Source organism: Dromaius novaehollandiae, chromosome 2, assembly GCF_036370855.1.
Source record: "Dromaius novaehollandiae isolate bDroNov1 chromosome 2, bDroNov1.hap1, whole genome shotgun sequence".
In the NCBI taxonomy this organism is placed as follows: domain Eukaryota; kingdom Metazoa; phylum Chordata; class Aves; order Casuariiformes; family Dromaiidae; genus Dromaius; species Dromaius novaehollandiae.
Genome location: NC_088099.1, coordinates 138877669 through 138892432, shown reverse-complemented (window position 1 = coordinate 138892432; position 14764 = coordinate 138877669). Strand labels below are relative to the sequence as shown.

The following is a 14764-nucleotide window of genomic DNA, read 5'->3' as shown; positions in this document are numbered from 1 at the left end:
ATTACTCACACATTGATGAATAAAGACACTCATGGATGTTGCTCATGTTGAAATTCTTGCTAGCTAGTACATTCTGTATTTGGGCAGTCTCTAGATGTGGCAGAAGGTGGATCTGTTCCAAACGGCTTTTTGATTTGGGCTAAATACTGGGAAGACAGTCCTTGGGTGGTGAGTGGACAGAGATCTGTCTGGATTTGGGAAATTGTTTTTTGTTTTGTTTTATTTTTTTGCTTGTTTTAGTTATAGTGCTCAGGCATTTCTTGAACATTTTAAAATTTCTCACAGGTAAAACAGTGCAAATGACCCTCAACCCCAAGGGAAGGGCAACAGGAGTGCTCCCAGTCAACTTCTTCCATGTTGAGCAAAAGAAGTGATTCCTGGGAAGTTAGGGATGGCCTTTGTATGGAATGCGTATGGGGAAAGGGTCCTGGTGCTCCTGGGGAGCAGCGTTGGATTCGAAGATGCTCTTAACCTGCATGTACGAGCGCTGTTCTATTTGGTGGTATTAAATCTTTACCCAGGAAGCAATGTTTTGAGGCTCAAAATGAATCTGTTTCATAACAACCTACAAGATGCACTGAAACTGAAGTGTTCCAAGTGTTCAATTAATACAGTGCCCTTTTCAAAAAAAAATCAGCATGTTGTAAAAGAAAGAAAAGAACCCAGATAAAATACTCAAAGTAAGCAAACATAAAAATGTTCTCAAATTTAAAGTGCTCCAAAGTCATCTTGAGTTCATGAACCAGCCCCGTTGTTTGATGTCAGCACAACTCGGCGGAAGTCTGTGGTTTGTTAGTTAACTGCTGCCATAGATTCGGCACTTCTCACTGCCGGCGAGCGTGGACAGAAAGCAAGCGCAGCGGCTGCATGAGGCAAACCACAGCCTAAACCTGACGACTGTTTGACAACAGGATTAAGACCCTGCCTCAAGTTCAAGCTTCAGCTACTTTAGCCTGTTCCTTGCTATAAGCTTATGTAGCATTTCACAGCTCAAGCGACAAGAGACCATGGCTTGCAGGGAAGGAGGCAAGCACCTTCCTGGCTTCCACTCTGCTGGGTGGCCCTTTCATCATGGGGGGAGGGAGAGAAAAAGCATGCCACATCCTAGGAGAGGGAAGCTGCTGCTGGAAAAGAAAAAATAACATTATTGCCTCATGTTACTTCATCATGCAACCGGTTACAGCAATTGTTGATTGTCTATGAAGTTAAATACGAGAAAAAAAATGTCCTGCAGTGTAGAAAGTTCACAATCTCTACTTCAGGTCATTACAACTGACCTTTTCTCTAAAGGCAGTTAGCGAGGAAGTGGACTGCTAGTCCGAGATTTAAATATACTTTGCTGAGCAAGAAGAAAATGAAAGAGGTATTCTTTTAAGACTGCATGAACTTTATTTTCTTCACATTGTAACATGATGTGTCTTGTAACATGATGTGTCCTTCTGATTCTTTGAAAGTAAGCATTTAAATACAGTGAAGGGGTTAGAAAAGAAAATTAAGAGAGAGCATGGAAGTCTTGGCAATACCTTTTTAACGCTTTGTTAAATTCATCCTACAGAGTGTAGTAGAAAACTCTCAAAGCCATCTTTAAGGCTCTTTACAGACCTTTTGCTTTCCTATGGGAAAAATATTTTATCAGAGGCCCCATTCCATAAACACGACGCAGAGAAAAGAATACACAGCGATGCGGGAAGACCCGAGGGGGTCTTTTCCCCCCATTTAGTGCATCAGGTAAGCATATTTGCTTGCTCTGTATGTGCTTGATTTCACCAGCGTTAAAGTGAAAAAAATAGGCTTACTTCTGGTTGTAAAGAAGCTACAGTCGGGACGGATTGGGAAAGCTCATGTGATCAGCTCTGGTGCCTCAGGTACATGGGCAATACCTGCAGCTCAGGGCAGCAAGGAATGCTTGTAGAACTGAATTTTTTTTAGACTGTTCCAGCTTTCTTTGTCTGACTCCATGTCTTCCAAGCAGACAGAAAGAATAAAGATGTGTGTGTTTTTTCTTACCCCCATCGCTTTTGTTATAAAGAGTTCATGAACGTTATACAGTGACAAAGCAGAGTTTTCTGTAATGATGATGATCAAAATTCCTGTCCTGCAGAGTTACTTTGAGCTGAGCAATATTAGGAAGAATTTCTAGAAAAGGAAGGTGTTTTCATTCAATTAATTCATATGTTCAATACCCCAAGGCTGAAAATGGCTTGTGCCCATCTTCGGTCCATTGTCTTATGTCTCTTTAGTTACAGGGTCAAGAAAAATTTCAGAGCAGTATCTCGGAGAACAAGCTTTCCTCTTTTGGGGAGAGGTACTTCATAAGGCGCTCCTACCTATTTATTATGGGTTGTTTGTCTCATTTAATTTTTATCTTACATTGTTTTTGAGAAAATGTATTTCTACAGTGAAAAGTTTTAGAGAAAAGTAACTTTCCTTCGATCATTTCACTGTTTTAAACTGGTGTATATTTTAATCATTTTTAAAGCATGTTTGCTTTATTTACGGTTTCTTGTGGCTTGTTGCAGTTTCTGTTGAACATATTCTCTTAGGAATATTTTGTTTTTGTTTTGCTTTGTTTCCAAGACTTGGAATGTATTTAGCTGGCTTTCTCACTTAAAAAGTTGTGTAACTATAGTTATTCTTTGAGGAGAACGTATATATAATATTTCCATTTAGTCATCCACCTATATAAAAATAAAGGAGCTTATTATAAACTTCCTTCTTCTTTCTTTCATTTTACTTGGTTACTGTTTCTATTTATTGCTGGTTATTTTCATTTCTTATTGGGAGAAAGCTGCCCATTGGAAAATAGGAAAAAAATAAGTAGACTACTCTGATTATTCCACTGAGTGAGCTGAAGAGTGACTGCTAAGTCTGTGGACAGGTATGCAGCTCCAAACAAAGTGATCTATTAGGGAAAGTGTTCTTAGAAATGGAGGACTTTTCCTGAAAGTGTGTTTATCTATATTTTTTCTTTCCTTTGCAGAAATGCTGACTGGTCATTAATTTACAGTATTACCCATGTAAAACTAAGCAGAGAAAGCTCTTGGTGGTTATAAAAGTAATTGAGACATGGAATGCATAGGCATAGCAAAACCATGGTGCACGTAATTTGGGTATCAGTAAAACCTACCTGGCTTAAAAAAAAGGGAGAAAAAGAAAAGCTGATCACATATCTGCAGCAGGAAAATAAAAATAAAACCATAAACCTCAGAGTTCCTGAAAACGATTTGCTATTAGCGTCAGTGTTTTTAGCGAACGCGATGATTTAGATCAAGCAAACATTCTTTTGGCATTTAGTGACGTGGCAGACTCGTGTTCAGAGAGATTTCCTGTTTATTTTGGGTCTGAATGCAGAAGTCTCAAGAAAGTAGGTGCTAATGTTTTCGTTGCGTATCTGTAGGCAAAGACAGCCCAAACTGTTCTGAGGTTCATTGCAAGCTGTATATACATTTTTATTCTTCAGAGAGAAGGGGTAATGACAGTTCAGACATAAAAATCTTATCAGAGATGTCTTGGTTTGCTGACATAAAAATAAGATTATTATAGCACAAGTTCATTTTTAATGAATTATATATTTAATAGGTTTGAAACCATCCTGGTCAGAGATATATGGTTCAGTAGCCACTTGTTTAATATCTAAAAGATGGATAGCCCATGAAATCTGGAAGAAAAACCCATTTAAAAAATGAAGGGGAAAAAAACGCTAATTCCTCAATTTAATCTTGTAATGCAGAAATTTGTCAGCCAATAGCTATTTGGTAGCCTTGTGAGCTACCATCATACTTTTCTTAATTGGCACTCTGTTACCAAAGTTTCCTGGAGTCAAGAGACTGAGTGTCCGTAAAGGAAGAGCTACTCACTCAGACCTCAAGAGTCTGCAAGTGGTAGTAAGGCATTGTGAAGAAGTTCACTACTTCGTTTTATGCTGTGATTTTTCTGTGGAATTATTTTGTTTCAAATCATAATTTCTGTGAATATTCACAAATGGAAAGCAGTACATCTTTTTATAATATATGTGTATGAGTTACAGTTTTAAGTTGCAAGGTTATTTTTAAATGTATGCTTTTTTCCAAAGGGCAGAGAACTATTTCCCATTTTCTTATGTTATTTTTCTAAATAAAAAATACCTGGGGTTTATATTTAATAGCTTGTTGCAACTGTTGTTATTGTTTTGAAAATATGTATGCATTAAATTCCCTTTAGCTATCCACTCTGCAGAGAGTGAAACAGTTTGTTACAAACCCATATTGTAACGCTTGTCTGGTCAAGATCAGAAATAAATAATTTTTAAGGTTTTGTGGGTTTTGGGGGGGGGAGTTGTTGGGGGGTTTTTTTTCGCTTTGTGTGGTTGCATTTTAACAAATAATGTCATAGATTCGAAAACTTGCTTTGGTTCCATAACATGTCTGTTTAGCAATCTGGAGACTCAAGTCCTGAGGTTACTTCTGAACTCAGGTCAGCTCAGTTTTGCTGCCAAGGCAGGAGACCTTGTTTTACTTGCAAATGATACAAATCTAATAGTAGAAAAACATAGCCTGCAATAAACACAGTAAGTGGATTTTATTTCTCTTTTGCTTGTCTCTAGAAAATGAGATTGCAGATTGTTTTCGTTAACTGACTGCATTAGATTTGTATCCTGTGAGTATAGAAAGTGTCTTTCTAAATATATGATTGTGATAGTAATGTGAAAAACCATCAACATCCAGGCATGCTTTTGCGTTAATTTATTTTGTGTTTAGCGATTCTCCAACCATTCCTGTAATCAGCTAGGCAAGAACTGCTGCATGTGAAGCTATTTGGGAATTTACATTGGCACCAAAAACCAAAACTGCCTCTTGGAGAGCAAGTTTATAACAGCAACAAACACGCAGGAAACAGATTTTGAGGCAAAATAGTATGCAGTATGTCTTAGGAAAAGTGTAAGATTCTGCTTTTAGAAAAAGATGGGAGAAAGAGGAAGGATCGGCTCTCCAGAGGCGGCGGTAAGAAGCAAGCTGGCATGCTGTGGTCCATGGGACGTGTTGAGCAGAGAGGGGTGCCTGCTCTGAAAGGCCAGACCGGCTCCAGCCAAGCCAGCGCAGAAACAAAATTAAAAATCTGTCGTGGCTCCTACTGTAACGGTGGTCCAGAGACCTGGTCCCATCCGGAACGATGATGCTGGGACACCAAGCAGGCTTTGCATGAAGCCGCGTGAGGTTCATGGCCTTGCCAACTCAGCCTGCTCCCAGCCCTAAATTGTCCCTTGCGCTTGCACAGAGCTATGCCTGAGCTGATGAGACTGATGTGAGCTGGCTAGATCGATGGGATAGTTTATTTACATTTTGGATAACTCACCTTCGGGTGTTTTAATGAGGACTATAGAACAAAGGGGAGAGAAATACAGCATAAGGCATATTTTTCAAAAGTGTTTTATTGTAGTATAACTTGTAATGCATTTGACGCCAATTAAATTGTAGTTTTTGCAGGCAAAAACTACTTCTCCGAAATGCAAATGTTCCTGTCATCATGAATACATACTTCAGTCAGAAGATGCTACTTGGTGAACACTCAGAGACAAGAGAGAAGACACATGGTCCTGCAAAGATGCTTATTAGAAAGAATATTATATCTTTGGCACAGACATTTAGATTAAGTGACCCTGAAGATGATCTACCCCAGGAATCTGCAAAAAATCAGGTAAGGTTCGTTTTGTTTGCAGTTGAGCACTTTATAAGAAGTTGGTGAACAGATGTTTGAAAATCATAACAAAAATTCTAAATTACTGACCTGTTCAGTTTCCCCTTTCATTTAGCCAAGGCTGAATAATGTGATGTTTATTTAAATAATATTTTCTTAGCAGAGGCTTTTGGCCCATCCAGATGCTGAACTGATGTGAAGTTATTTGCTGAAGTCTCACTACTGTGCTAAATAGTAATTCTAGCTTGGTTTTTCATTGATTTTTCTCTTATTCTTTGCAGCTGAATAGCCAAGTTTTATTTGAAACAAAATCCCTTTTCTATTAACTGACTCAAGTTACTATTTTTAATAAATATTCCCTTTCCACTCCCATTTCTTAACTCATTTCCTAATCAATCCTATCTTTTCTTTAAAGTATCAGTTGGTAAACCCCCGCCTTGAGCCCCTCCTTGTTTCTTTTTTTCCCTATTGTGACTTTGTTTCTATTGAAATTACTATTGACTGTGCATGTCTTTAACTGTGGTTGTGCAAGCGGACATATTTTAAGGGATCTGGTTTTCTAATACTCTGTGCCAGCACTTTCTGAAAATAAAGGCCTTGTAAAGGTTTTATGTTGGCCACCCAAAATCATTCTTAACATTAGAGAAGTTTGGCCTAAAAGTTTGATGAACAATATTGAGTCTCAGCATTTTCTATTTGCCTTATATGTAATTCTCCCTGTAGGCCTGGGAATGAAAAAGTTAAATAAATCAAATCCTACTCTTATTTCTGCAGCCACTGCACCTTTTAAACAGCTTCTACTTTGGTATGCCAAAACCAGTGTAGTTTACTGGTTCCACTCATATTTTCTACCAAACAAAAATACTTCATTTGAAGCTCAGTAGACAAGTTCATTGTAACAACTTTGTGGACGAGAGGTAGCATAGCACCAGCATTTTCTTTTAAATACTGTAAGTGTCCTTTTCTACTGGTGCATAGTGTTTATAACAAGGTCTTTATTACTCCAAAAACTTTTCTTGGCATCCAGCTTTTTAAAAAACAGGTTTCATTGTGGAAATGGAAACTCAGCCTTTGCTGGGAAGAAACCTATGTGATAGACCACATGATACCAACTTTACTGCAAGAGAGAGATCTATTTTAAAATAAAAATTAATAAAGTTATTTGTTTAAACTAAGGCAATACATATCATAATTTTATTCATAAAATTTATTTTGGAAGTAGCAAAAGAGATTAAGGTTTTCTACTTTTCATTAATCATCTAATTCTTTTACATTGAAACTTGTAAGTCGGAAGACTAAATTACTGACCTGTAAAACTAGACACCTATTTACTTTCACCTTAATCTGAAAGCTGGAGCACTGAAGATGGATTATATTCTTTTCTAGGAGAGGAAGAATCAGACCATCTTAGAAGTAAAAAGGAAACTCAATTCAAGGAGAAAAATGATAAATGCTAATACCAGTTCTGTTTTCCTGCTAGCGTAACCACTATTTCATGGATTGAGTTAGTTCAATCCAGGGCACGAGTTTCACACAGGAGAGCACTGTATGCTGAACTCTCTCGTGAGTGTTTATTAAATATCCACAACAAATGCTGGCCATTAGTCTGTAAGTTAGTTTATATGTAGTAAGTATTTTGAAACTAACCTTGTACTTTTTGTGGTCATTTTTCATGTTGAAGTTTTACTCTTTTGCACTACGTGATTTTGGAGTCCCATGAAATGTTTCTGCTAATGGGTTTTCCTTCACCAGGTTGCTTGTAGTCCAGAGACTACACAAAGCTGCAACAAGTGTGATTCTGAACAGCACCCCTTAGCCCACAGTACTCTTAATGATTCTCTGCTTGAAATGGTGGAAAGTCAGGGAACAGCGGGATGGAGAGAAGTGCAGGTACGAGTGGTTATCCAGAGGGTGTACTGTTTGCCTGCAAGAGAAGGTTTCAGATGCCAGGTTCAAGAAAAGAAGCCTTCTGATGCAGCATCCATCATAAATTCAGACCAACGAAACGTTAGGTGAGTAACAAGATGCATGGCATTTTGCTGGTGAGGCTGTAACACGTGGGAAGCCCAAGGAGGAGGGAATGTGGAACTGCCGTTCTTAGTCCTCTTTCAGCAGGGGATAAGCACACTGCACAAGGTGCAGGTCCTCGATGGTGATGGTGCATTTTTTAAATCAGTTTATTGTGAAATACAGTTAGTGCTGCCCAGAGGAGGGAAAGATTTGTCCTTTTGCCTGCAGTTCATGTGTTGTAGCAACAGATGACAGAAGGTTGAAAATGAATCAGGCGGAAGTTAATTTAGAACCATTGATGACTGTGGATGTTTACTATTACTTGAGAGTCACTGAGTAACTGTTATATCAACCACTTCCAGTTTATCTAATTCAGCCTCCAATATGCCCTGCAGGTAAGTTATGCTCACAGAGTGGTCTTTTGAGACAGAAGAGGAGTATATACAGAGATGGAGAAATGAAAATAGAAAAGATATGCCAGACAGTTCTCCCTTCTGACCAGTACTGAGCTGTTGAACCCTTTCCTTCTTTTCCTAACATTCCTCCAGGTTTGAGGCCAAAGACTGATTTCAGAGTCTTTCTCAGCAATTCTGGGTTTAAGATCACTGTGTCTATTACTGAATCCCCTTTAGGTTTCGTGTTAACTTTCAGTTCATGTCGTGTTAAAATTTTATGAGGCAGATGCACTCAATTTTGTTTTCACTCGGGAAGCTTATTGAAGTAAGCTACAGTGGCAGAGCTTTTATCAGCGTTCTGAGTACAGCTTTTCAGAATATTAGGAGATTCTCTCTTCCTGCAGAGTTTAGGGCCTGAATGGAGATTGCAATTAGTTTAAAGGGTCGCACTGGGAATTCTCTAGATATAATTTGCAATAGGCTTTGAAGGGATTCTTCAAAGGTTTGGAGAATTTGAGTTCCTCCAAGCCACCCTGCTGCTGGTAATAGCATGCTCACAGGTCCCATGAGTGACAAAAAACATGAGGTTTTGAAATACTGGAATTCTCCAACTCTTGCTGCCTTGTATGCCACTGGATAATTTACAGTAGTCACCAGTCAGTAATCTTTCTCCCCAAGCATTTAGGAGGCTAATTCTTTCCTAAAATACATAGTCAGTCAACCATAGAAAATTAATTAACAACACCCTTGTCCTCATTATTTTATAAAAGGTCATTTACGTATATGGAGTTTGCATTGAATTTAACTTAAATCAATTTTAAAAAGCAATTGATACCTTTTCTTGTGTGAACTCATTGCTTTATGTTGCTTTAGCTGGTTCGTACTATGATAAAAAAGTGAGGGAAAAGTACTTTATCAGCACCAAATCTATTCAAGCTAATAATTTTGACAACAGTGTTCCTCTGTGTAGATTTTCTTTCAGAAGGCTACAATTGATCAAAAGTCAGGCCAGCTGACAGTCTGTAATTCAAATTGATGTTAACTCCATCAATTCTAGCTGAGTTCAAAGGATAATACCTTCTCCATGTTTCCTTTTAGACTCTTAACCAAAAACACTACTTAACTTGCAATCACAGTTTCAGGTAGTTAGCCTGCTTCTGTCCACACCCTTCGCAGGAATGGGGTGAAGCTGACAGAAAGCTCAAGATTGCACTTCTTATAGCAAACTCAAAATAGAAATAAAATAAAAATTGGGGATCCTTTGCTTCTGAGTACATGCAGTAGCTGGATAATCTCATGTGCAGTTGTTAAATCTTGGAAGTCCCTCAAATTTTATAGACGTTCCAGCTCAAAAAAAGAGCTCGGTTGTTGTCGCTCGCAGCTATCAGACTGTCATCTGGATCTGTGTTCCCTGAGGAGAAAAATCAGCCTGCTTACTCCTTTGAAAAGGAGAGAAGGACCACCTCTTTTAAAGACTGAGGAGTGGCAAACACCTAGTCCTACTTCATCACCTGCCACCTGGTATCACCTGATGCCACCTGATAAGCATCCATATGAGATTTTGTCGTCTATCAAAAATATCTGTCTATCACCTGATAGTGAATGAATAGGTCCGACACCCCCTGGCAGTCCTTTGAACCAACTAATGGATCATTCTTTTGTAAAGCAAAACTTTTTTTTTTTTTTTTTTTTTTTGCTAAACTTCTTTTTGTAAAGTAAAACAGCCCTGAAAACAGCACTTGTATTTTAGAAAGCAGGATGAGTGAGAGAATCCATTGATTTGTAAACATCATTTTCTAATTAGTTACAAGGCAGATGAATAGTTAATTTATTTGTGTTTTAGACAGGCTATTTCATTGCATATCTTTTTTTATAGCATTCCACGATAACTTAGATGTTGTTGCCAAGGGACGTATGAAAACAGTAGAATGAAAGAGGCATGAAATTAAATATGGAACAGGGAAAGTGATGTGTTTTGTTCAGTTTCTAGAAGGGGAGTGGCAAATTGTGGGAGAAACCTCGATTTTCCTTTTAGGGAAATTGGTTCCTTGAATTATTTAAAACTAAAATGAGTAAAGTGCTAGAAATTAGGTAATGCCTACCTGTATCTAGCCTCTATTGTTCATAGAGATAAATATGTAGAATACTGCCTTTATGGATAGACGAATGAATGTGTGATGTTTTAAAGTCTGTTTAGTTGAAATATGCTTTCTTAGGATGATGAAAACCAATACAGAGATCAAAATGTTCTCGCAAATGAACTTTCCATGCTCAAGGAGGTTGAAGGAGAAAAAAAAAAAGAAAACATGACTTGCCATGACTGACTGCCCCTTCCCAACATTCCTGGCATACTTTTTGCTGCCTTTTCCCCTCTGATCGGAGAGAGACCTTTCTAAATGATGCAACACATTTTTGTCTAAAACGGATTATTTTGACTCTTTTTGAAAGAGCCCTGACTATACATATACAAGTGCAAAAGAGAATCCTGTCAACCTGAGGAGCTTTCTGGCGTTGAGGTGTCTGACTCACTGTGTCAACCTTGTACTTTGTGTTCCTGGGATAAAGCAGTGTATAATTTGGATTTTGCTTTTGCCAGTATCTGTTTGTTTTGAGTGGGCCACATGAGTTCTGCAAAAAATAGAGTTGGTCAGTTTTACTCCTTAAAGGACAGGGATCATTGTGTGGTAGTTAGTGAGACTAAAACAGGCACATTTTTTAGGACTATTAGGCAGTTAAACCAGTCAGAAGGCTCAAAAAATTTGGGTTAGGGAGCTGGACAGAAGAGGGTGTTGTCTATTAAGGAGGAAAAGCTAAGCAATTCTAAAGTAAAACAATGCTAGCAATGGCTGTGAATCCACATTTTAAAATCTTTGTGGGCGAGTAAAGAAATTTTCCATTCCCTTCTCTTGGCGTATTGTTTTGACCTACTTCCCACCTGAATGTTGGCACTGTAGCCCACAATAATATTCTGTACCAAGATCAAAAGAAAGACAACATGTTTACTTTAAAAAATAATGTAATCAGCCTCCCTCCTCCAGTCATCAATAATTCTTTTGGTTTTACTCTCTATTTTGTTTTCTACTTGCCAGATCTTAGAGACACAGAAAGGCCAGCTACCATGCAAGCAGGACCCTTGGGGAGAAAAATATTTAGAACAGCCAAGCATTTGTCTGAGCAGTAGTTTTCTGGAAGAAATGGAAGCATGGGGAAAGTAACATTTCTATTTTTGAGTAGGACCACAGAAATGTTACAGTCAGTTGCTGGGATTGATTATGCTCTAGCAAGTTGTTGCAAATCCCTATGTACTCTCTGCCTATGGAATTCTGTGTAAAATGGTTTTATTGGCAAGTAGTAACCCTGTGAAACTGATTCATTTCAAAATAGTGTTTCCTTTTTCCTCTCTTTCTTCATCTAATAATGCTTGCTGTTTACCTTAATACAAAAGCAGTCAATGTATCAACCTGTCTGGCAGCATTCACAAGTAAAAGTTGAGTGTCAAGTGCTACAACTAGCATTTCAAGTTAGTACACTGGTATATCAATAAGTCATACCTGTGGTAAGGAGTACTCAGCTTGAATTTTATAAGACATATTTTTAAAAAAACAGCGGAGGTTTCGTTTTTTGAAAAAAGCCCACGTTGGAAAGGACTGTCATAAAGATCCATGTTCACAGATGCTAACATCTGTCAGTGTGTTTTTTGTGGCCGACTTAAATCTGTTTACAGCATTCCATTTGTTTTTTGTGTTTTTCAGCAAAACATTTTAAATGGAATGGTCATAAATGTAAGTTTTTTAAAATTACATTATGTTTCTGGGATGTGATTTTTCAAGTGGGAAATAAACAGGAAATAGGTAACTGAAGTGCAGTAGAGAGTACTCCATAAGCTAGAAATTTTCTGATTTCCACTTTTCAGATCCTCCTCAGAAGTGAAAATATGTGTTTTTAATATTCTTGCAAAGTCATCTAGTTGCTACTTGACAGTCTTGTAATAGTTCTCCTAGCAGCTGTGGTTCAAGATCTAGTAACCTGCTTCTGCTTCGAAGCCTTATTTTTTTTTTCTGAGCACAGTTAAGACTCCCTCACACTTGGATTATTCCCTTTTGCCTCCACCCTGCTCTTTTTGTAATTCTCAAACTCAGGCACCAAAACAGAGAGTAAAGATAAATGACTGTTGGAAAAACAGCTTTGAAATCACATTGTCCAGCTGAGACATTAAACTGTATTATATGTTTATCATCGAAGATTCCCTGTGTTGTTGCCCAGATAGCCCTGAAAATCTGTTTCCCTGCTGCTGATGCTGTGGTTGGATAGGTGGAACTTGGGCTTCTTCCAGTGCCAGTGTAGTACAACAATTTGTTAGTTTGACATTACCGTTTATTTTTCAGTGCTAAATATTTACATAATCTTATTCTGTCTGAGGGCAAGGTGAAAGCACTTTTATCTCAGTACAGGGGGAAAAAATAGCCCCCCCCCCCCCAACATACATCACTGGGTTTAGACCCTGTGCTGGGAATAGACAATTAAATAAAAAGTATTTATTTTTTTTAATTGTTATTGTTCTGAAACATGTCAGGACAGTGGTAAAGTTGCTGGTGCAGAAGAAGAGTCCCAAGAAGATGGTAGCCAGGGCAGACCTCAAGCATGACACAGATTCAGTCTCTTTGGAAAGTAAACGTGCAGGAACAGAAATCAGTTGTCGGGTGATGTCCAACACTGTGTTCATGCTTCTGTGTATAGCTAGGTACACTGGTGCCACTGGTTGCTAGCTCATATTTCCTCCATAGTCAAAGTAAGTGCTTAGACTGATCAATGGAGTGTCCATATGTTTACAGAAGATGGACCTCTAAAGACTCTTTTGTTGGTCAAGAAAGAGGAGTAGTTCTACTGATTGGTAGGTTTCCCGTGATAGGGAAATCCCAGAGATATGTAAATTATGTACAGAGATAAATATTATGGAAGAGCCATATGGAAGCATCATTATGCATAGTTGTGCATTCACCACCACTCGTCTTGCAACTGTACTTTTTCCCTCTTCCCACATCTGATTGCAAACAGTGCTTTAGTAACCTGGGGAAATTTTATTGCACCTGAACACCTCCTTTCCCACTACTGTCCATTTTATGTGTCTGTCCACTGAAAAATCATTTTGGAAAGAATATAAAAAATGGGGGGGAAGGGGAAGAGTGATACAGTCACTCATATGTTATCCTATAGTGGAAACCAATTTAAGGAGTAGAAAGGCAACAATTTGAGAATGTAATTTTCCAGCCCTAGAGCCACAATCAAGGTATGTGCTGTTGTACATTGTCTAGTTGAAACCAGGAATAGTAATTTTCCAGCACCTGCTATTTGTCAAGAATTATTCCAAGATGGCCTACGTAAAAGGTATGGAATCTTTCCCTTGTTTTTGACCTTTCTTCCCCTTGAATTTTTGTATCTCTGAAAGTTATGTGGCTGACAGAACTGAGAGCAGAAATCCTCCATGTGTGTTTTACACCCCTATCTTTCACTAAATGCATGACTGCAGTTCTGACCTGGAGGGAGTGTTAAAGTCATGCTGGAGCAGCTCTCCAAAACTTTTATAAAAGCCAGATTGTGTCTCTGGAATTTGTTTTCTTGCTACCATGGTACAGAAGGCAAGGGCCATGAGCAGTGATAAATGTTATAAATACCTGGATGGACACACGCTGAGTTAACAGCTGGGAGAGAAATCTAAACTACCTAAATACTGTATGTAATTTCTGTGCGACTTGGACAGGTAAACACTCTCTGTATGCACACACTTAATATCTGCATAGATCAGTGGATGTGCAAAGAAACATCAGTATAGACTTAATTACAATAGCAAGTGAAAATGAAGATTGTTAGGAATAACTTTTTGTCATCAGCTTTGAAAAAGCTTCTGTTTGGATATGTCAAATCAGTACTTCTTGGAAGGCTGGTATGAACATAATCTTACTCTTTGGGAAAGAAGGAAGTCTTTTGTCCCAAAGTCCATCTTACGTAGCTTAGAGTCCATCTTGTGTGGTTTTAAAACTGATGTGCACACTCTAGTAAATGTAAAAGAGATATATTTGTATTGTTTGGCTTCGGAAGAGCTGACTCTTGTTGGGACAGGTGCCTTTCCATCTGTATCTTAATCTTGTATGCACTTTCTTTTATAGAATATTAAAGATTAAGATACAGCAAACAAAAAGAATAAAATAAAGCTCTTTAGAGGAGACTCTCTTAGTTACTATGTCTTTTTGTAAGCATTATTGTTTAATATTGGGATGTAACTTATAAATGTTAGTAACACTTAATGAACTTGTCTTAAGCTCACATGCCAGTCTCTTTCAAGTCCTTACTGGTTGCAATACCTGCTATTCTTGTCCCATTTCTCTCAGTCAAACAAAGTCAGCAATGTCAAACTGGGTAGGGATTCACTACAGACTGCCGAAGCCATCAAGCTTGTTTAAATTAATCCTTCAGCTCCCTCTTTTACTTAAGAGGTCTTTGCAGGGCTTGGAGAAGAACATACTCCTCAAATGAAAAGTTATGAACAAAGTCCTGAGATGAATTTACTGTATATTATACTTTACAGTGTAAAGATCTGAGCAGAAAGGTGCTTAAGAGAGAGACAGTTATTTTTGCAATTTTAGTCCTATACTAAGAAAAAAAGGAAATGATTTGCCTATGCCTGCTAC

At 38.1% G+C, this 14764-nt stretch overlaps 1 protein-coding gene across 8 annotated transcripts in view; it reads left to right on the top strand.

The window, feature by feature from the left end:
- SPIDR (scaffold protein involved in DNA repair) overlaps positions 1–14764 on the top strand; it is a 211514-nt gene that overhangs the window by 134521 nt on the left and 62229 nt on the right. For 5 of the 8 annotated variants that reach the window (XM_026102982.2, XM_064507566.1, XM_026102979.2 and 2 more), the window contains 2 exons: positions 5454–5673; positions 7426–7685. In XM_026102982.2, the coding sequence (XP_025958767.2) occupies positions 5454–5673; positions 7426–7685 (480 nt within the window). The remainder of the gene's footprint in view (positions 1–5453; positions 5674–7425; positions 7686–14764) is intronic. The other 3 variants (XM_026102983.2, XM_026102980.2, XM_026102984.2) reach the window with 1 other exon arrangement.